We start from the raw sequence: 23,659 nt of genomic DNA, 5'->3' as shown, positions 1-23,659 counted from the left end.
ATAGGGTCCTCTCCTGGGATATCAATGGGATACAACCCAGAACATTACAGCACATCGCAGGCCCTTTGGCCCACGATGTCATGCTGACATTTTAACTTACTCCAAGATCAATCTAATCCTTCCCTCCTAACATAACCCTCCGTTTTTCTGTCATCTACGTGCCTATTTAGGAGCTTCTTAAATGCTCCTAATGTATGCGGCTCTATCACCACCCTGTCAGTGTGTCCCATGCAGCCACCGGTCTCTGTATCTTTGACATGCTCCTCATACTTTCCTCCAATCCCCTCAAAATTATGCCCCTTGTATTGGTCATTTCTGCCCCGGGGGAAAAGTCTCTGGCTATCCACTCCATCAGTGCCTCTTATCATCTTGGACACCTCTATTTATTCACCTCTCATCCTCCTTCACTGCAAAGAGAAAATGCAGACCTTTTCCCCACTCCATCAGCTGGGATGCAGACCCATTTTCCTGTCCCATCACCTTTGGACTGCAAGCACATTGTCCCATCGACGTAAGTATGGGCCCACCTTTAAAGGAAACTAGTAGGCATTTTCCCATTTCTCCGACTGACCGTCGTTGGGGTTTTAAGTCTCCTGATCTTCAGCCCCTTCCAGACTGCTGATGCCTGGGTATCTGCTTGACTTGTGCAGGTCCACCAGTGAGGAGGATGGACTAGACAGCTCCCTGGACACAATCACTGACGAATTCCTTGACTGCAGCCTCCTGCAGGAAGAGAATATGGACCTGCTTGGGGAGATCTTTGATACTCTCAGTACCCGGACAGCTCACGACAAGGGCCATCTATATGGAACGCGAAGCCTCGACTTATTCAACTTGGACTCCATGGAGGACATACGCAGGGTAAAATGCTCTTTAATCTCTATTATACCAGGCACAAAGATTTGGGAAATCTAAAACAAAAGCAGAAAGTGTTGGAAACACTCAGCAGATCAGGCAGTATCTGCAGAAGGAGAAACAATGTTTTAGTTCGGTCTCCTTTAATCAGAATTGTTGTGATGGGAAATCATCAACCCGAAATGTTAACTCCACAGACTCTACCTCAATTAAAACAGACAAGTGGATCAATTTCTTTTAGAACGGAGATGAGGAGCCAATATCTTTATTAGAACAAAGATGTGGAGGAATTTTATTGTTAGAGCAAAAATGAGGAGGAAATTCTTTTGCCAGAGGGTAGTGAATCTGTGGAATTCAATGATACAGACAGCTGTGTAGGCCAATTCATTGGGTATATTTATAGCGAAGGTTGTAAGGAGTTTGTACATTCTCTTTGTGGCCACGTGGGTTTCCACCAGGTGTTCCAGTTTCCTATCACAGTCCAAAGACGTACTGGTTCATAGGTTAATTGGTCATTGTAAATTGTCCCATGATTAATCTAGGATTAAATCAGGGAATGCTGAACGGTGCGGCTCAAAGGACCTATTCCGCACTGTATCTCAATAAAAATAAAATCAAGAACATGGAACAGTAACAGCACAACTTTGTGCTGACCCTTTAACCTACCCCAAGATGAATCTAACACTTCCGTCACACATTGCCCTCCATTTTTGGACACCACAATGTTGGAAGAACATGAAGGTCTAAAGAATGCGAAAATAGTTCTGGATAGAAGGGATATTACCAATAAGGTTAGGCTGCAGAATCTGGGTTTGCTTTCTTTAGAGCAAAAAACATTCCATAGAGAAATTTAACAAGATGTATATGATCCTGACTAGTTTAGCTAGAGTAGATAGAGGTAAATGGTGTACAGATCTGGAGCACAGAGAATGGGGGAGTGGGCATCTCATTGAAACTTACCGAATATTGAAAGGCCTGGATAGTGTCGACATAGAGAGGATGTTTCCTATGGTGAGGGAGTTTAGGACCAGAGGGCATAGCCTCAGAATACAAGGATGTCCCTTCCCAACAGAGATGCAGAAGAATTTCTTTAGCTAGAGAGTGGTGAATGTGTGTATATTTAAAGTGGAGGTTGATATGTTCTTGATTAGTAAGGGTATCAAAGATTACAGGGAGGAGCCAGGAGAATGGGGTAGAGAGGAATTATAAATCAGCTATAATGGAATGGTGGAGTAGGTTTGATGGGCTGAATGGCCTGATTCTGCTCCTATGTCTTATGAAGAAGAATGTTCTTTTACTCCAAGTGTGCTTAAGATTGAGTCATGGAAAACTGCAGCACAGAAACAGGCCCTTCGGCCCATCTAGTCTATGCCATACCAATGGATCTGCCATTCATCATCCGTGTGTGCTGGAAGCCGAAACAATCAGGACTTTCAAGGCAAAATTGGTTGGGTGGTAGAGAGAATAATTTGCATAGCTGCAGAGGAGGAACAGTGGATTGGTGTTATGACACTGCAGACTCAGTGCTGTAATATTCTCTGATCATTCAAAACAGATTATATGATTATTTCCTTATATCAATTTTAGTATATGCTTGTCGCTGGCAAACTCAGCTTTTTTTTGTCCAACTGAAGCTCCCAGTAATTTTGTTTCCTTGCATATTCTTATAACACAAGGGGCCATTCAGCTTATTGCATAAGACCATAAGATATAGGAGCAGAATTAGGCCATTTGGCCCATCGAGTCTGCTCCACCATTTCATCATGGCTGATCCATTTTCCCTCTCAGCCCCAATCTCCTGGCTTCTCCCTGGATCCCTTCACATTCTGACTAATCAAAAATCTATCAACCTCTGCCTTACATATACCCAAGGACTTGGCCTCCACAGCCATCTGTGGCAACAGATGCCACAGATTCACCACTCTCTAGCTAGAGAAATTTCTCCTTATCCCTGTTCTAAAAGGATGCTCCTCTATTCTGAGGCGGTGTCCTCTGGTCTTAGACTCATCCACCAAAGAAAACATCCTCTCCACATCCACTCTACCAAGGTCTTTCAACATTTAGTAGGTCTCAAGGAGACCCCTGTCTCATTCTTCTGAATGCCAGCGAGTAGAGGCCCAGAGCCATCAAATGCTCCTCTTAATCTGGGAATCATTTTCATGAACCTCCTTTGAACCCTCTCCAATGTCAGTATGTATGCCAACTTACAGATTCCCCCCATCCCGCTTCAATTTTCCTGCAACTCATTCAATCGTGTATGCCCATCAACCCCATTCTAATTCTCCCACCAGTCACCTACACGAGTGTTAATTACAGCACCCGTCCCAGCGAGTGTTCGGGATGGGGGGGATGGGTACTGCAGCCAGAGACAGGGCATGTGAACTCCACACAGACAGCATCCAACGTCAGGAGTGAACCTGATCATTGACGTTGTGGGGTAGAAGCACTTCCTGTGGTGCCTCAGGTCTGAGGGTTGCTGTAACTTACTCAGATATCAATTCCAAGCCTCCCTTTATGAGTGGGTACAGATGGCTATTCTTCCCTCAGGAAATGCTGTTGGATTTTCCAACCAGCTTGGAGTCACTTTACTGAGGGGAGTTTTTGATTTCAAAGTTCTTATTGTGATGAGTTCAAACCCTATACCTACCTTGGAGAAATTTGAACTTTACTTTTTACATTGTTGATTCACTGATCAGAATGGGCCCCTTCTGGTGGGAATACCCTGTGGAACTTTGCTGCGTACTCAATAGTTACCACGCTTAACTTGTGCCAAAGGTCCAGCACCCCAAGTAAAATACACTCTCCAGCACTGGGTTTTAATTTCTTCGAGACTAAATACACATTGTGTGTAACATGTGCTGCTATTTACTTACTGACACACAGTGTGGAACTGGCCCATCGAGCCATGCTGCCCAGCAAACCCCCTATTTTAATCCTAGCCTAACCGTGGGACAATTCTACAATACCAGTTAGCCTACCACCAAAATGTCTTGGACTGTGGGAGAAAACGACAGCACCCAAAAGTCCGGGAAGAACGTTTAAACCCCTTATAGGCAGCAATGGGAATTGAACCTGTAGAACATCACATAATTGGATAGGGACAATGAGAGGAGAGGTGAGGGATGCTGACTTCATGCTGTTCAAGCTCACCAAGTTACCCTGGATATTCACGGTGAGATGAAATTTACAAATGTTCTTGTGTCTGCAGGTCAAAGGTGCCAACCCCAGCGAAGAGGACATCAACTTCAAGAGCAGGAGAGAATCTGAACCCATGAAGTCCCAGATGTGGGGTCTTGATGGTTCCGCTGAGTGTATGACGTCCCTGTCAGCCTCACTGGAGGAAACATCTGGCAGGTCCTCAATGTCTACCAGCCAAGCAGACCTTGGAGATTCCGGGAGTGTCTCAAGCCATGATGAAAACATAACATCCCCAGAGCTGCAGCCTCTGAACCTCAATACTCCAAGCAGCAGTAATCCAGAGGATCCTGGGTCACTGGAGGACTCTTTGCCTGTTTCACCAGCTGTCAAAGAGAATGACAAGTGTACAGGGATTCACTGGGATAAGGGATCACCACTAATTCAGCCCAGCAGAACATTGGCTGAAAATGAAGCCCCCAAGTTGGGCAAGAGCGAGGCAAGGAATGATGTGCTAATTGAGGACTCGGGCTCCCTCAGTTTGCCTTCAGAGATCAGTGAGATGAAACCCTCTAAAGAGGAAGTCAGCAACTGTAAAAGTCAAGAAGCAGAGGTGACAGAAGTTAAAAGTCCGGCAACATGTGAAGAAGGAAAACCTGAGCTGATACTTCCACCAACAGCTCCTAAAACATCAAGACTAAGGGGTAGGTCAATGTCACAGGCTTTTGAAAGCAGGGAAGGAGGCAACCATGCTATGAATGAGAGAAGCCCCAGCAGTCAAAGTGCTGAGTCTACTGTGCAGGCCCAGACTGAGGAGGCCTCCCCAGGCGATCCCACAGTCCCAGCCGCCAGCGAGGAGGCAGCCAGCCCAAGCGTGCAGTCAGTGCTGTCCTACTTCCAAGCCTGCGCCGGGGAACAAAGGCTCGAGCCCAGCAGAGGGAAGGTCCGCCCAGTATCTGTCTTAGCTACTGGGGCCTTGAGCAGATCTGGAAAAATCGAATGGCAGGAGGAGCCAGGCAAATCTGTCGCTGATGCTGGGAGGCTGCCAGAAACAGTATCATCAGAGGAGCAGAAAGATCAGAAAGCAAAATCTACGTCACCAGTGGAGAATGATCCAGGTATTACCACACCTAAAAAGGTTTCAGAGCTGAAAAAGAGATTTGAATCCTAGGAGCTGATTAAACTTATATATTGTCCCCCACTAGTGATGATCTAATCCTTCCTCAGTGACTGAATGTCAATATCGATTGTTTCTTTGGCTCGGCAAGCACCAGCTCTCCCCGTGTCTCATATAATAATCATTACCTTGACACGTCTTCTTAAGTGTGCTGGGAAAAGGAGAGTTCTTTCCCCCAAAGTCATCAAGAGCTTGAGCTGATGCTATTGATGGTCGGGAATTGACATTTCAAAAGTTAGGCTATGCTAGTGTAATTTCAAAATTGCATGAACTTAAGAGTGGGGTGCACAGCAGCTGTGCTCAGAGTTAGAATCAGAATCAGGTTTAATATCACTGACATACATCACGGGATTTGTTGTTTTACGGCAGCAGTACATTGCAATACACAATAATAAAAATCTACAGTTTTAAATAAATAATACATATTAAATAGTTAGAGCAAACAGAGAACCAAAAAAAAAAGGCACATGTACAAATGAGGTCATGTTCCAGGGTTTATTGTCCATTCGGAAATCTGTATTATTTCAATAGTTTCAACCAAGAGAAATACAGCCCTGAAAGGCTGCTGGCTTCACGTGTCTCAGGTGGCCTGGTAGGGGGAATGGAGCAGCAAGTATCAGAGGGAATGTTTTGTTCAAGAGGAAATGATATGTCATCCTTGTCACAAATTGAGGATATTTCAAAGTAGAGCCATGGTTTCTGAATTGTAGTCACGGTTGTGGAGAGACAGGGAATCAGATCTTCCATTGTTTATTTGAAAAATAAGCAGTAAGTAATGGATATTTATTGACCTGCTGCGTACACACCTTCCTAACACCTCAGCATCCCCCAACCCACTTTTGAAATAGCTCCATGTAGCTCTGACTGATAACATCTTATCCACAAGATGTTATCAGTCACTTCAATAGTGCAGTAATCCTTGTATGTTGCAGGTGCTAAAATATCCAAACCATCTCTTCAACTCCTCCATGGAAAACCTACCTCAGTCCTCCAAAATCTCTCTCACTCAATCCAAGTGCAGTATTACCAAAGCATGCAGCCCCAGTTAAAGGAGTAAGCCTGGACTTTCACTGGTTTCTGAACTAGTTAATTCTGTGCCATGTAGTTCTGTACCTGTATCAAAGACATTCCAAATAAGACAGCACATTTATTTTAGACTCAGCAGCGCTGAAATCTCTGATGGGAAATGGTGAGGAAGACTTAAATATAGTGACTCGGTACTCTGATGACCAGATATGGTATAAGATTGTGGATTAAGTGTCTGGAAAATGGTATGAATTGACAAGAACCTCATTTGTCAATGCAGATGATGAAATAAACTTGCCTTCTCAGAATAAAGATGTGCATAAAAGATCATTTGACTGCCTCTTTAAATTGGAAGTTAAATACACAGAGCTACAAAGGAGTGCAAATTCAGAATCAATTAGTAAATAAGACAATAAGATATAGGCAACACACACAAAAAATACTGGTGAACGCAGCAGGCCAGGTAGCATCTATAGGAAGAGGTAGAGTCGATGTTTCAAGCCGGGACCCTTCGTCAGGACTAACTGAAAGAAGAGATAGTAAGAGATTTGAATGTGGGAGGGGGAGGGATGGAGCTAAGAGCTGGACAGGTGATTGGCAAAAGGGATACGAGGCTGGAGAAGGGAGAGGATCGTGGGACTGGAAGCCTGGGGAGAAAGAGGAGGGTGGAGAGTAGGAGAGGGACAGAGGGAGAAAAATGAGGAAAAAAAGGGGGGGGGATATAAATAAGGGATGGGGTACGAAGGGGAGGAGGGGCATTAACAGAAGTTAGAGAAGTCAATGTTCATGCCATCAGGTTGGAGGCTACCCAGACGGAATATAAGGTGTTGTTCCTCCAACCTGAGTGTGACTTCACCTTGACAGTAGGGGAGGCCGTGGATAGACATATCAGAATGGGAATGGGACGTGGAATTAAAATGTGTGGCCACTGGGACAGAGTTAGGCTATTTGGCCCATCAAGTTTGCTCCGCCATTTCATCATGGCTGATCCATTTCCCTCTCGGCTCCTGCCTTTTCTCCATATCCCTTCATGTCCTGACTAATCAATGCATCAAAACATTAATTACTTTCAAAGGGTTAAAATTCCCCAAAATTTTGCCTACATATAAAAAGACACAACAGCACAACTGGGGAAAACTATTCAGTTGTCTTAACCCGAACTGCAAATGGTTCTCTTCCTGCTGCCGATGCTGAACCTGCTGACTGCTCCCGCCATCGCTTCCTTCTGTTTCGGGTTCCCAGCAGCTTAGCTCTTTGAGATTCAAATGCAGCTAGGATCGATTATGTGGTGGCCATGTGGATATTTAACCTGGTTTTAAGTTTCCCAGCATCCAGAGCAAGCACCAGTTTTAATTGTTCAGGCACACATTCTGCTCCACTTCAGGAGTAGTTTTTAAAATCATAGCAATTGTTAGCACATAACTTCCATCTTTTGTTTCACTATCCACAAAATTAACTGACATCCTGTTTTACAGACACACATCAATTGTTCAGGTGAAGCTAACAGTGCAACAGGATAACTAGACCTAGACTTCGGCCCGTTAATGGTCAACACTTCAGTTGAATGCATGGCATTGAGTTAAATATTGAATGCTCTAATCAAGTTGCTGTAAGTTGCTCCTAGACACAATCCCTGCTGAGAAGGTGAATGACCATGTTTACAGAACATAATTCTATTATTCATTTAAACAATCAATCATAGAGAAAAAGTCAAAAACAATAAGTGATTTTCTAGATAAAGTGCACACTAGTGATGACAATACAGATTGTGTAGTTTCTGACTTTTATAGAAAAAAATGAGAAGTCAAAATACTATTACAAGAATGTCTTAATCTCAGTGTGATTGCTGCGTGTGTTGGCTAAACATTGTTTGGGCCCTGATAGAACCTAATTCAGTGTCTACATAACGGCAATTAGCTTCCTAACCAGGAAGAGATTTAACTTTGCCTTTCACTTCACATGTCACTGAAAGCAGCTGTGATCCAGAGAAATTGTTTTGCTGGTGCCTTTGTTGAATTTAGTTTAGTTCCCTTTCTATATACAAAATATTTGTCTAGTGCAAGATAGCTGCATCAAAGTTATCAATAGGAAAAAGCATTTATAAATTTCCCATGAAAGCACTAGATAAATATGTGCAATGCCCACTAATCTTCGAATTCTTTGCTTATAGTCCTTTTTCACTCACCAATGGACTTCAAGGCATTGTCCAGTGTCCAACAATCTCCACCTTAGAGGACCCACTTGATTAAAAAGCCTATTAGTGTCTGCAGAGCAAATCTGTGCAGCAAGGTATGAGTGAAGCCAGCAACACACAAGAGCTGGTGCATCCTAAAGTTAATTATACTACATTAATACTGAACTACCAAAACACAACGGGCCAAACTGGAGAATCCAGTAGTTTCCAGTACAAGGGTCCTTCAAAAGAAATTTTAAATTACATGGGCCTTTGAGAAACAACCGGTATAACTGAGATCTGCAACTTTCTACCAGGAAGGATTGACACAACTTAACAATATGAAGAGTGCCTCGTATGGGAAGAAATAGACTAATGGATGAAATTAATATTAGTGAGACTAACAAATGTTACTTCTGGCTGCCAAGTACCCACTCTCAGTTCACTGCACTGCTGTTTCAGCTGTGGGAGAGATGCTCCATTGGTTCTAGGTCTATTTCTAATTCATGGTATACGACACAGACCCAGGTACAACGCGGCCTAGCCCCCTCATCCAAAGGTTTTTGGGAGCACTTTCAACCATTTTCTCCCGCCCTCCCATCACCCCACAAATCCATCACAAGTCTCACCTCTCTTGTTATCACAGCACCCGCACACAACAGTCCACAAGTTGTCACTTGTAGCTGGGACACCGAGAGCTGCAGGGTAGTGGAAATGCACCAGTCCAGTCCTAACCAAAAGGTGTAAGGGCCAAGGGGAAATAGCAACAACTGACCAGATCCCGCAGACCATCGTTGGCCTATAGACCCACAAAGAGCAATGCATAAAAAGGAGAAAGGTCACAGAATCTGTCTTGTAATTAATGGTATTCCCAAAAGAAACAAGAAATGTTGCTAGACTTTCACTCCAATAATCTGAACAGCAGTCCTCATGATATCTTCTGCGGCGGGAGCTTGGCTAGATGAGACGCTCCTCGGGTGGCAGCTTCAGCCCGTGGTTGATCTGTGTCCGTGCTCCAACCTGCTCCTGTTGGCTGGGGTTGTACGTACCCTCTTCCCTGCGCTTCCCCTTCACCTTTATGATAACCACAGTGAGGATGATCGCAATCAGCAGCACGCCCCCGATCACACAAGGAGCCACGATGGCGGCGATCTGTTAGAACCCAGAATGAGCACAGGTCAGTGAAGAACTCGCCCCTCACAAACCTCCTACCCCAACATCACCAAGCCCATGCTAGTCAGTTACCCCTCCTCACTGTATCCCGTTGCCTCTTGCTTATCCCCATTCGCCAGCAAAAAGCAAGCACCACATATTCACATTCTCCAGCTTTTACCTCCAGTGACTCCTCCTCGAGCATTCACCTCCTGTTGCCTCTGTTGGGCCAGTCTTTGCAGCACTTCTCTACCGAATTTCAGCAGTACAGAGAAAGGCATGGAACTCTGACAGGGATTGGGGTAGCATTACATGTAGCTGATCCCCAGCCGCTCCTCCCAACCCCAAGGCAGGACAGGAACTCACAGTGCCAGAATTAACAAGGAACCACTGAAGGTCCACGTCGAACTCCTTCAGCTGGTCCAGCCCAAAACTACAAGTTCAACGCATACAAGGTTGATGATTTCTGTCAACCTCCTAGTTCAGTCCAGACAACCCTGTCAGTTCTCATCTGAAATCAGTATTGGAAACATCCTGACAAAGGGTGTCATGGTAGCGAAGTGGTTAGCACAACACTTTACAGGTCCCAGCGACCCGGGTTCAATTCCCGCCATTGCCTGTAAGGAGTTTCTACGTTCTCCCCGTGACCACGTGGGTTTCCTCTGGGTGCTCCAGTTTCCTCCCACAGTCCAAAGGCGTACCGGCTGGTAGGTTAATTGGTCATTGTAAATTGTCCCATGCTTAGGTTAGGGTTAAATCGGGTTTTGCTGGGCAGCGTGGCTCGAAGGCCAGGATGGCCTGCTCCATCTGGTATCACAATAAATAAACAAACAGACCACTGGATGCTGGAAGGTGTTCACAAACACCAGTCTCACTGTTCTTGTAGTAAAGCAAACAATTCTCAGTGGCATCAAGTGACCCAGAGACCACCAGCTGGTTGAGAAATGATGGGCCTTTTTTTATCTGAAGGCACACAGACAAAACTTGCAAACAGGAAGAGGTGACTGAATGCTGACTGGCCTTGGTAAATGCCCAACCTTCACTCAATGATGCAAGGCTGAAGCCACTCACACACAAGGCAGCGTCAAAGCCTGACATTCGAACACAGAGAATACCAAGTGAAAAGAGGGAGACTTACCGATGTTTCAGATTTCACTGGTGGTGTGGTATTTGAAGTCGAGTTGTCCTCTGTCGTGAAAAATTAAAAGATTTTTATTTTTTAAATATAATCAAGCAAATTAAGTATTAAAACCATAAGATATAGGAGCAGAATTAGGCCATTTGGCACATCAGTCTGCCCCGCCATTTTCCTGATCCATTTTCCCTCTCAGTCCCAACCTCCTGCCTTCTCCTGGTAACCTTTCATGTCCTAACTAATCAAGAAGCTATCAACCTCTGTCTTAAATAAACCCAATGACTTGGCCTCCACAGCTGCTTGTGGCAACAAATTCCACAGATTCACCACTCCCTGGGTCCAAAAATTCCTCCTCATCTGCTTTCTGAAGTACGTCCCTCTATTCTGAGGCTGTTCCCTCTGGTCCTAGACTCCGCCACCGTAGCAAACGTCCTCTCTACATTCACTCTATCAAAGCCTTTCAACATTCGATAGGTTTCAATGAGATACCCCCCTCATTCTTCTGAATTCCAGTCAATACAGGCCTAGAGACCTCAAACAGTCCTCAAATGGTAAATCCTTTATTCCCAGAATCATTCTTGTGAGCCTTCTCTGAACCCTCTCCAGTGTCAGCACACCCTTTCTCAGACAAGGGGCCCAAAACTGCTCACAGTACACCAAGCGAGGCCTCACCAGTGCCTTATAAAGCCTCAACATTTCATCCTTACTTTTATCTTCTCGAAATGAACGCTAACATCGCATTTTGTCTTGCTCGCCACCAAAATGAAAATTACAAAAGCTCCTAATGCTGAAAATCTGAAATAAAACTGGAAAGCGGTGAAAATCTCAGCCATCAAGCGGCAATTATTGAGAGAGAAACAGAATGAATGATTTAACTCTCACTCTTTGCACCGATGCTACCTGATCAGCTAAGGGTTTACTGCAGTTTCTTTTATTATAACAGAGGCTCTTTGGCCCTTCAGAACCATGCAGCCTTCCAGGGGAACAAAGCCACAAAGATACTCCTGATGCTGGAAACCTAAAGCAATACACACAATATGCTGCAGGAGCTCAGCAGGTCAAGCAGCATCTATTGATGGGAATAAACAGCCGACATTTTGGGCCGAAACCTTTCATCAGGACGCTGTACTCTTGTAGATAGCGAGATAAATTTGGGGAGCAAGAGGCCACAGGATACTCTTACCTGTTTTCACAGCCACAATGTCACTCACACTTAAAGGTCAACAATTAACGCTCCACCTACAGATATTCGCAACAAGTCCCAAAGCTGACTTTTCAGCACAAAAATATACCCCAATCCCACTTTGGAAAGGTCTGGCACTATTTTTGGAATTTGGATTCCCCCAGTATGCAGAAATAACAACAGCCATCTCTTCAGATAATCCTTAATATCACAAAGTTATCCTGGAGCAAAGCTGCCAGGATAATCAAGGGCACGACCCACCCAGCCAACACACTTTTCGTCCCACTTCCCTCCGGGAGAAGGCTCAGGAGCTTGAAGACTCGTACGGCCAGATTTGGGAACAGCTTCTTTCCAACTGTGATAAGACTGCTGAACGGATCCTGACCCGGATCTGGGCCGTACCCTCCAAATATCCGGACCTACGTCTCGGTTCTTTTTTTGCGCACTACCTTACTTTCCCTTTTCTGTCTTCAATTTATGATTTATAATTCAAATTTTTAATATTTACTATTGATTTGTAATCCAGGGAGCGCGAAGCACAGAATCAAATATCGCTGTGATGACTGTACGCTCTAGTGTCAATTGTTTGGCGACAATAAAGTAAGTTAAAATACCCCAGATTGTTCTAAATTCTATAGAATAAAACTCAGTCCAATCTCTCCTTGTAATGTGACCATTAAGAGTACAGTCAATCACCTTGGTAAACTTACCCCTCACTCAATCACAGCATCATTCTTTTCTGGGGTTTAACCTGAAACATGAATTCCTCCCCACACCCACTATACACAGACGCGGTTTAACCTGCTGAAATCTTCCTGCGGATTGTTAGTCATCGTTGCTTGCAGTGCTCCAGGGTAAAAGCACGTAAATGTCACCAATTTCCTGTTCCTACATGCGAGACGGATCACTTGACACCAAGTGCAAAGGGCCTCAAGCCTCCTCGGCTTGGGGACTTTAGGTGGATGGTGGGGCGGCCCATTCCAGCCGCCGCAGTGGCTGCAGATGCATCAGAGTTGCAGCACCCTGCCCTTGTTGGAAGAAAGGAAATTGGGGTTGCCATAGCCTCTGCACTGGGTCGGTGTTGGTGATGAGGATATTTGCTGACAAAATACTGAAAGACAGCCACTGATCCCAATAAAATGGCCAATAGAGAGGAGAAGCAAGCTCTGGGAAGTTTATTCCGTAAAGGACCACGCGGGTCTCAAATGTGAGATCCAGTAGATTGAGAGACTGTTTCGTCAAGCATCTTGGCGCCATCTGCCACAAAATGGGGGATTTCCTGGTGACCAAGCATTTCAATTCAACATCCTATTGCCAATGTCAGGTTGGACAAGCTACTCCTCGTGTTCCATCTGGGTAGCCGCCAACCTGATGGCAGGAACTTTGATTTCTCGAATAGCTGGTAATTTCTTCCCCCTCTTTATTCTCTGTTTTTTATCCCCCATCCAGGCTCCCCTTTTATCTTTACTCTTCTATCTACCCTCACCTCCCTCTGGTTCCCTTCTTCCTTTTCTCTCTCCCATGTTCCAGTGTATTCTCCTACGACCTTGGTTTCCCAGCTTCCCATTTCATCTCCCTCCCCAAGCTTCCCCTTCACCTGGTCTCAACCACCACCCCCCCCCCCTGAGCTTCCCCTTCACCTGGTCTCACCCGTCACCCCCTCCCCCCCCCGAGCTTCCCCTTCACCTGGTCTCACCCGTCACCCCCTCCCCCCCCCGAGCTTCCCCTTCACCTGGTCTCACCCGTCACCCCCTCCCCCCCCCGAGCTTCCCCTTCACCTGGTCTCACCCGTCACCCCCTCCCCCCCGAGCTTCCCCTTCACCTGGTCTCACCCGTCACCCCCTCCCCCCCGAGCTTCCCCTTCACCTGGTCTCACCCATCACCCCCCCCGAGCTTTCCCTTCACCTGGTCTCACCCGTCACCCCCTCCCCCCCGAGCTTCCCCTTCACCTGGTCTCACCCATCACCCCCCCCCGAGCTTCCCCTTCACCTGGTCTCACCCGTCACCCCCTCCCCCCCCCGAGCTTCCCCTTCACCTGGTCTCACCCGTCACCCCCGCCCTCCCCGAGCTTCCCCTTCACCTGGTCTCACCCGTCACCCCCTCCCCCCCGAGCTTCCCCTTCACCTGGTCTCACCCGTCACCCCCTCCCCCCCGAGCTTCCCCTTCACCTGGTCTCACCCGTCACCCCCTCCCCCCCGAGCTTCCCCTTCACCTGGTCTCACCCATCACCCCCTCCCCCCTGAGCTTCCCCTTCACCTGGTCTCACCCATCACCCCCTCCTCCGCCCGAGCTTCCCCTTCACCTGGTCTCACCCGTCACCTCCCCCCCCGAGCTTCCCCTTCACCTGGTCTCACCCGTCACTCCCCCCCCCGAGCTTCCCCTTCATCTGGTCTCACCCGTCACCCCCTCCCCCCCGAGCTTCCCCTTCACCTGGTCTCACCTGTCACCCCCTCCCCCCCGAGCTTCCCCTTCACCTGGTCTCACCCATCACCCCCTCCCCGAGCTTCCCCTTCACCTGGTCTCACCCGTCACCCCCTCCCCCCCCGAGCTTCCCCTTCACCTGGTCTCACCTGTCACCCCCTCCCCCCCGAGCTTCCCCTTCACCTGGTCTCACCTGTCACCCCCTCCCCCCCCGAGCTTCCCCTTCATCTGGTCTCACCCGTCACCCCCTCCCCCCCCGAGCTTCTCCTTCACCTGGTCTCACCTGTCACCCCCTCCCCCCCCGAGCTTCCCCTTCACCTGGTCTCACCCATCACCCCCCCGAGCTTTCCCTTCACCTGGTCTCACCCATCACCCCCTCCCCCCTGAGCTTCCCCTTCACCTGGTCTCACCCGTCACCCCCCCCCCAAGCTTCCCCTTCACCTGGTCTCACCCGTCACCCCTCCCCGAGCTTCCCCTTCACCTGGTCTCACCCGTCACCCCCTCCCCCCCGAGCTTCCCCTTCACCTGGTCTCACCCATCACCCCCCCGAGCTTCCCCTTCACCTGGTCTCACCCATCACCCCCTCCCCCCTGAGCTTCCCCTTCACCTGGTCTCACCCGTCACCCCCTCCCCCCCGAGCTTCCCCTTCACCTGGTCTCACCCGTCACCCCCTCCCCCCACGAGCTTCCCCTTCACCTGGTCTCACCCATCACCCCCTCCCCCCCCGAGCTTCCCCTTCACCTGGTCTCACCCGTCACCCCCTCCCCGAGCTTCCCCTTCACCTGGTCTCACCCGTCACCCCCCCCCCAGCTTCCCCTTCACCTGGTCTCACCCGTCACCCCCTCCCCCCCCGAGCTTCCCCTTCACCTGGTCTCACCCGTCACCCCCTCCCCCCCCGAGCTTCACCTTCACCTGGTCTCACCCGTCACCCCCCCGAGCTTCACCTTCACCTGGTCTCACCCATCACCCCCTCCCCCCCGAGCTTCCCTTTCACCTGGTCTCACCCGTCACCCCCTCCCCCCTGAGCTTCCCCTTCACCTGGTCTCACCCGTCACCCCCTCCCCCCCGAGCTTCCCCTTCACCTGGTCTCACCCGTCACCCCCTCCCCCCCGAGCTTCCCCTTCACCTGGTCTCACCCATCACCCCCTCCCCCCCGAGCTTCCCCTTCACCTGGTCTCACCCGTCACCCCCGCCCCCGCCCAAGCTTCCCCTTCACCTGGTCTCACCCGTCACCCCCTCCCCCGCCCAAGCTTCCCCTTCACCTGGTCTCACCCGTCACCCCCCATCCCCCAACCTCCTTATTCAGCCTTCTTCCCCTTTCCTTTCCGGTCCGATGAAGGGTCTCGACTCTGCAGATGCTGTCTGAAGTGCAACATATTCAAAATGCCGGAGAAACTCAGTACAGGTCATTCTGTGTTCCTACACATTACCGAGGCCAGTATGAGTGCCAGGTTCTCCACTGTGCCCCTCAGTCGGTGAAGAATGTGATGAACATTACGTGGTGGCATGGCAAATCTCAGGCTTAGCAAGGCCGAAGATGACATGACAAACACGGGTTGCGTGCCACATTTAAAGCAAGGATGACAGCCAAGACATGTTGCTGTGGTGGCTAGAACACCTTGAAGATCATTCCAGTATCGCACAACTCGGTTTTATTGATCGTATGCCATTCAGTAACATCACAAAACAGCAAATAAAGGTCTACAGCAGGGCTTCACAACCCTTTTTATGCCGTGGACGCCTACCATTAACAGAGAGGCCTGTGGACCCAGGCTGGGAACCCTTGGTCTACAGTCAGCATTGAACAAGCCAGTCTGGTCTGCTTCATAAACACAATCACAGTGGAGAGAATAATGCCTCTAAGCAAGGCTTTTTCTCAGTTTTAGTCCTTTAACTATCCTTTCCTCCTTCGCACCTCCGTTTCACAGGAGCAGCACAACTTCAGGCTGCATGGTAGCGAAGTGGTTAGCACAACGCTTTACAGTACAGGTGACCGGGGTTCAATTCCCACCGCTGCCTGTAAGGAGTTTGCACGTTCTCCCCTGTAAATCATGGGTTTCCTCCGGGTGCTCCAGTTTCCTCCCACCGTCCAGAAAGACATACCGATTGGGAGGTTAATTGGCGATTGTAAACTGTCCTGTGATGAGGCTGCAGTTAACTCGGGGGGCTGCTGGGCCAGAAGGACCCACTCCGTGCTGTAGCTCAATCAATCAAAATCTTTCTCCATTCTCTTCTCTCAGCAGCCTCCTGCCTCATCAACATCAAACAGGCCCAAGGTTTGTCCACTCTGTCTATGCCTTTCATAATCTTGTGAACCTCTACCGGATCTCTCAGCCACCAGCGCTCCAGAGAAAACAACCCAAGTTTATCCAGCCTCTCGTGATAGCCCGTGCCCTCTAAACCAGGCAGCATCCTGGTAAACCTCTTCTGCACCCTCTCTGAAACTTCAACACCCTTCCTATAGGGGAGTGACCAGAACTGTACGCAGTTCTCCAGATGTGGCCTAACCAGAGAGCTTTATTAAGTTGCAACATAACTTCCTGACTTTTGAACTCAGTGTCTCAACCAATGAAAGCAAACATTCCATAAGCCTTCCTAACCACTCGCTGTGAACTTGGATCCCAAGATCTCTCGGCTCAGCAACACTGCTGTATTGTGTCTTCCTGCATTTGCCCTACTAAGGTGCAATCACCCATATACCATGGACTATCACACACACCCTGTGCAAACAACAACCGCTCCATTTGGTAGTTATTGTTGTTGCTGAGAGCCGTCGAGTCATTGTCGACCCTTGGCGACCCAAAGGATGGTGTAGTTAATTGTCCATGGGGTTTTCGTGGCAAGATACCCATCACCCCTCCTCCCCCCCGAGCTTTTCTTCTGCACAGATATTTCTGCAGCCGGATTTGAACTCCAGACCATCCGCTTTGAAGTTCTGCGCTGACGCCACTACACCACCGCCGGCAACAAAACAATCCCCAAACAGCTGCAAATTTTTCTTGGCAGTTACTCACCTCCTCTTCGATCATCAGCTCTCCTATACTCACCTCCTCTTCAATCATCGGCTCTCCTACATTAAAATCTGCCTTTGCAAATATTGAGAGGATTTGGAAATATTTGCCTTAATTTACTTTGGATGCACCAGATCTCACAATTTACTTCCTTGTGACCTTGCACCTACGGTCGACCTGCAAGCCCTTTATTCTGTGCTTTATTGTTCCGTTTTGTACTACCTCACTGCCCTGTTGTAATGAGTTGATTTGTAGGATGACATGCAGGATGAGTTTTTAACTCTGAACCTTGGTACATTTGTCAATAATAAACCGATTAAATCTCTCCCTGTGCAGGAGTACCAGATCGTGGGAGAATCAAGGAGGGGTTGACAGGCATCAGAGTCCAAGATTCAGCCCCCATGGCCCAGAGTCTGCACCAACCATTCATTTACACAAATCCTACATCAATCTCAATCTTATTATTCACAGAAAATTACTACACAGTACAGACCCTTCAGCCAACCTTTCAACCTGCTCTGAGATCAATCTAACCCTTCCCTCCAACAAAACCCTCCACTTTTCTATCATCCGTGTGCCTATCCAAGAGTTTCTTAAATTTCCCTGATGTATCTGACTGTATCGCTACCCCGGCAGGGTGTTCTCTCTGTAACGAAGTACCCCTGCACACTCTCCTGCAATCACCCATGGGGGGGGGGGGAGAGAGGGGAGAGGGGAGAGGGGAGAGGGGAGAGGGGAGAGGGGAGAGGGGAGAGGGGAGAGGGGAGAGGGGAGAGGGGAGAGGGGGAGAGGGGAGAGGGGAGAGGGGAGAGGGGAGAGGGGAGAGGGGAGAGGGGAGAGGGGAGAGGGGGTCATTGCTTTGCTGCTACTTGTGTGTGGGAGGGGGGATTTTGGGGTTCCAACACTTTAACTGTCATTCATTCTTTGGGGCACTCCTCTGTTTTCACGGATGGTTGCGAAGAAAAAGAATGTCAGGATGCATATTGTATACATTTCTCCGACATTAAATGTACCTATCGAAACTTGCTACAGCATCACAGATACATTGGATCAAATAAGCAGCATTCACAAGAAAAAAAATAACTAAAACACAAATTAAACACGATCTTTACAAGAAAGAACATGTTAGAACAGAAGTAGTCAATGTTGGAGCAATGCTAATACAGTGGTCAGTTGTGCACATTAGTCCAAGAATTCAGTGGTAGAAGGGAAGTAACCATTCTCAAAGGTGAGATTGTGGGACTTCAGCTGCCAGATGGTAGCTGGGAGAAGATGCCACAGCCCAGATGGTGAGGATCTTTGATGTTAGTTACTTCCAATTTTCCCACTCGCATCAGGGCGCTTACTAGGATACTCTCCATTTGTTTGGAGAATTGGGCGCTGGTGTGACGAGCTGGGATGGGGCTTGGGCTTATTCCGGCTTCTCCGGGACCGGATCTGGGACTCAGTCTGGTTTGGAATGCCATTGGCTTGCTTCGATTGTTTGCACAATTTGTGCGTTTTTTTCCCTTTCTCTGTGCAGTGGTTTTTGGTCTTTCTTTTTTAAAAAATTGGGTTATTTGGATTTCTTGCTTTGTGGCTGCCTGTAAGCAGACAAATGTCAAGGTGTATAATTTATACATTCTTTGATAATAAAACTGTTCTGATAGCACAGACAGCTCGACACAATCAGTGACGAGGCAACCCTCTTGTCGGGAACCCAGTTCAATAGCCCGAACACTCACAACCCCACCACTAACTCACAGTGGCCCCCGTAAACATTACAACAGTCACTCGCTCAGACTACCTTACCCCATAGCAAGCAGCAAGCATGTTCTCTTCCAGTACCAGGTCACTGCCCTGAGGAACTGCAGTCAATGCTTTAAGCTTCTATTTGTCAGCCGTACATCGGAACACTGTGAAATGTGTACCGACACATCAATGATCGACACAGCCCGAGGATCCTGTCGCCTCGCTTCTCGTGCAAGCGGGCCTACAACTCATTAACTCTAACCGTATGTCTTTGGAAACCCACAAACAGACTCCAGATGGGCAGCTCAGAGTGAAACAGGATGGCACAGTTAGCACAACACTTTACAGTACCAGTGACGCGGGTTCATTTCCCACCACTGCCTGTAAAGAGCTCGTACGTTCTCCCTGTGACCTCGTGCGTTCTCCCTGTGACCTCGTGCGTTCTCCCTGTGACCTCGTGGGTTTTGTCCGTCTGCTCAGGTATCCTCCCACAGGCCAGCTGGTCATTGTAAACTGTCCCACGATTACGCCAGAATTAAATCAGGGGATTGCTGGGTAGTGCAGCTCGAAGGGCCAGAAGTCCTATTCTGTGCTGAATGTCAATATATACAAAACTCCTGTTCAAAGTTCTAGGTGAGGATAATGCCACCACGCGTTAATCCTCTCCGTGCCTTGTGGCACATCGGGGGGGGGGGGCACTTTGTCTGGTTCTTTTGAAGCCAAGTTGCCAGCTCGATGCTCAACCCAGCAAGGATACAAGGAGCCGGCCGGATTCGAACCCAGGACCACTCGCCTGAAAGTCCGGTACTGATGCCACCATACCACTGGCTGGCTAATACCATCACGCAGGTCATATTAAACAACTCACAATGGATTATGTCAGCTAGTTAACAACCTGAGTTATTTATAATTTAAGAAAATCATATGAAATGTGGCAAAATACTTCCTCCTCTCTTCCCTCAGACTCTGCTCCCTCCTGCCCTGAACTTGTTGACTCACTACAGCAGTTCCACATCAGGAGTCACCTTTGTACATACACTTTGTACACCGGGTTTAATTATTCGCCGAAATTCACACCTCTGCCAAGCTTCTCCATGCAACAGCGCTCCAGAGGTCTGAAACAAGACGGACTCCTCCCTTCGCAACAAGACTGGCCTGCATTTCTATAGCACCCTTCACTCCTCTTTAAGGAAATTCCACAGTTCTCAATAGCTCATGAAGAAATTTTATAGGCAAGCCACAATTGTAATGTAAACAATAGGAAGGACAAGATCAGCTTGTGACTATTTTTAGGTTTCCGGGGAGGCTGTTTCAGGGAAAACAGAGCTGCTTCCTTTAAACCAGGGCTCATTCACATCACTTGAGAGCATGGAGAAGGTCTTAGTTTAACGTCAGATTCAAAGACAGCCCATCTGACACCGTGGCACCCCCTGCGCTGCACCTCAGCCTGTACTCTAGCCTCCTGAATGGAAGTTGAGCCCACAGTCATCAGGAGGTGAGAGTGAGATGCAGTCAATTCCCACTACCAATCAGATAAATCCTGCTTCTCATCTCCAGTGAGTTAGAACATAGTGCCATACAGGTACTTTGGCCCACAATGTTGTGCCAAACTTTTAATCTACTTCAAGATCAATCTAATACTTTTCTCCCACATAACACTCCATTTTTCTTTCATCCATGAGCCTAAGAGTCTCTTAAATGTCCCTGATGTATTTGCCTCTACCAGCAGTCCTTACAGCATGTTCCATACACCCACCACTCTGTAATAAAATAACTACCTCTGACAACCCCTTATAATTTCTTCCAATCACCTTAAAATCATGCCCCCCTGTATTGGCCATTTTCACCCTGGGAAGAAGGAGCTGGCTATCCACTTGATCTATGCCTGTTATCATCTTGTGCACCATTATCAAACCACCTCTCATCTTCTTGCACTCCAAAGAGAAAACTCCTAGCTCCCTCGACCTTTCCTCATAAGACATGTTCTCTTATCCAGGCGGTGCCCTGGAAAGTCTCCTCTGCACCCTCTCTAAAACTTCCACCTCCTTCCCAAAATGAGACCAACAAAACTGAACACAATGGTCCAAGTGTGGTCTGAGCAGGGTTTTATAGGACTGCAACTTTACTACACAGGTCTTGAACTCAGTCGTCTGACTAACAAAGGCAAACACATCATACATCTTCTTCACCACCCTGTCAACTTGGAGTCTACATCCATATATCCGTCAAAGTTATAGAGTAACTTTGAGGGATCTGTGGAGTGCACCTAAAGACCCCTTTGTTCCTCCACGCTAAGAATCCTGCCATTATCCTTGTACTCTTCAAGTTTGATGTTCTAAAGTGAATCACTTCATATTTTTCCAGGCGGAACTCCATCTGCAATTTCATAGCCCAGCTCTGCATCCGCACACCAATCATTGTAGCCAACAAAACCTTCTACATTATCCACAACTCCAACCTTTGTGTCATCCATCATCTTGGGGAGGCGTGGTAGCGTAGTGGTTAGCACAACGCTTTACAGCGACCCAGGTTCAATTCCCGCTGCTGTCTGTAAGGAGTGTGTTCTTTCTCCTTGCAATCGCAAGGGTTTCCTCCGGGTGCTCTGGTTTCCTCCCACAGTCCAAATATGTACCAGTTGTAACTGGTCATTGTAAAGTGTCCCGTTGTTAGTCTAGGGTTAAACCAGGGGGTTACTCACCATCCCTAATCAGGTTATGCTTCTCCAAATGCTCGCAATTCCTTTCTCTAGGAATCCTCTCCAGTACACCTACCAAGACTCAGGGATTTACAATTCCCAGGGTTATCCTGATTAACTTCCTCGAACAAAGGAATAACACTTGCCCACCCTTCAACCTTCTGGTACTGCTCTCGTCGTCAGCGAGGGCACAAAGATCATCTCCGATGGTGAGTTCAAGTTCAGGTTTATGGTCGTTCAACCACACACATGCATACGGCTAAATGAAACATCGTTCCTCTGGGTCCAAGGCGCAAAACACAGTACATACAGTCACAAGCAGCTCTTACAGTTACGATCCGGCACACAACGTCACAGAATCGATTGAGAAGCAGGATAGCCTGGACATGGACGAGCTGACAAGGTGTGAGGTGCATGTCATATATAAGACTATAATGTTACTGGCACCATCATAATGAAACAAGCAGTCACACAAATACATGAGACAGCTGCAGTAAAACTATAAAAGTGACCAGTGCAGGATGACAGGGTGTCTGTGATTTAGGGAGTGTGGAAGGTGGGTTGGGGGGTGGTGGAGGGTATAAGCAGGGCACTGAGAGAGGGTGCACATGTGTGCTTGCCACCTGGTTGGAAGAAATGTCCATCTGAGCTACAGAGAGCTGGGGGAAGTCACTCAAGGGTCTATGGGGAGGGGAGGGAACGTCGACTCAGGGGTCTACGATTTAGCGGCAAGATTTGGTTTCAGGATCCTGCAGCAAAGTCTATCCTCCAGAAGCAGGGCGTGATCGAGTACTCGCAATGGGAGGCTGAAGACAATGAAGGTGACCTGAGTACTCTGCTCTTCATTGACCTGTCAATGTTTGGGGCTGCTACTCTGGACGACCAAAATGTTTGCCCCGAGTCTGCACAGTTGTGACCCACGACATTCAGGATACCCACTCACTCAGTCACTTCACTTCATCCTCAATGAATGGCCACACAGGCCAGCAGCAAAAATAATAACTTCTCTTTACAGGCCAGTGGAACACAGCAGACCTACAGAATAATGGAGGAATTCTGAGGAGGAACCAAAGGTAACCTTACTCACCTTCTACCAACCTGGTCCTCACGTGATTCAACAATGGAGCGTTGATAAATCACCATGAACAAGTCAGTGACATACCCAGAAGTGACAGGCAGAAACCATCAGTGGTAGCTCTAAGACATCTGTTCCACCCAATTTCCTGCAGCCCCCAGAGGATCAGAGTAGATCCCGATATCTCCACTCCCTTTTAAAAATGAGTTTTGGGCTGTTCCCTTTCATCTCCTCCCTCCCCTTCCCAATATCCCAAACTCCAAAGGCGAGGAGCCCATGAACACGAACCTGCAAAGCTCTTGCCAGACGTTGCTATACCCAGTAGGGTAAGGACTAGAAGACGTTGCAGCTGTTCCATCGCTGCTGCGGACAACTCCTGTCACGCTGCCCCTCAGTGTTTGTAACACTTGGCTCAGACGGTTCTGATCATTACAGATCCCAGCAGTCCAAAGTTGCAGGCCGGCTCGAGAACTTTGGCCTGGTCTGGTTGAATCTGAGCTGATCCACGCAGATCTTGTCCAGGTGTGGTCGTGGTACGAGGGATCCCAGTAATTATCACCGCACTGTACAGTATATTCAATGCTCCGTCGGGAAAGCTGATGCAAGTCATACAAAGTTCCTCATAGCTGGGTTTCCTCTGCAATTCAAAAAACAAATATCACATCACAATCAGGTTTATTAACACTGTTACGAGATTTGTTATTTTGTAGCAGCAGTACGGTACGAAAACAGAATTATTATGGACTACAAAACAAATAGTGCCTTAAAAGGAATAATGAGGTAGTGTTAGGAAATTCAATGACAGAGAGGAAGAAGTTGTTCCTAAACGGTCCAGCCATTTGGAGAGAGCTTCTTCCATCATTCAATATGCATGCAATATCCTGGAACAC

General features: G+C 47.9%; 2 protein-coding genes across 4 annotated transcripts in view; one reads left to right on the top strand and one right to left on the bottom strand.

Annotated features, from left to right (window-relative positions):
* LOC134339502 (DENN domain-containing protein 1B-like) overlaps positions 1-13,376 on the top strand; it is a 108,745-nt gene extending 95,369 nt beyond the window's left edge. Inside the window, exons 22-24 of one of the 3 annotated variants that reach the window (XM_063036081.1) lie at positions 651-861; positions 4,064-5,108; positions 11,597-13,376. In XM_063036081.1, coding sequence (XP_062892151.1) covers positions 651-861; positions 4,064-5,108; positions 11,597-11,661 — 1,321 coding nt within the window. In that variant the 3' untranslated portion in view covers positions 11,662-13,376. The remainder of the gene's footprint in view (positions 1-650; positions 862-4,063; positions 5,109-11,596) is intronic. The other 2 variants (XM_063036079.1, XM_063036080.1) reach the window with 2 other exon arrangements.
* LOC134339503 (protein crumbs homolog 3-like) lies at positions 5,161-23,406 on the bottom strand. The gene is made up of 3 exons (XM_063036083.1): positions 23,058-23,406; positions 10,657-10,706; positions 5,161-9,518 (listed from the first exon to the last, which is right to left on the bottom strand). The coding sequence occupies exons 1-3, from the start codon at positions 23,125-23,127 to the stop codon at positions 9,324-9,326; spliced, it is 315 nt and encodes a 104-aa protein (XP_062892153.1). The 5' UTR covers positions 23,128-23,406; the 3' UTR covers positions 5,161-9,323.
* Between the last annotated feature and the right edge of the window lie 253 nt (positions 23,407-23,659).

Source organism: Mobula hypostoma, chromosome 29 (assembly GCF_963921235.1).
Source record: "Mobula hypostoma chromosome 29, sMobHyp1.1, whole genome shotgun sequence".
Classification (NCBI taxonomy): Eukaryota; Metazoa; Chordata; class Chondrichthyes; order Myliobatiformes; family Myliobatidae; genus Mobula; species Mobula hypostoma.
This window is presented reverse-complemented; position numbering and strand designations above follow the sequence as displayed.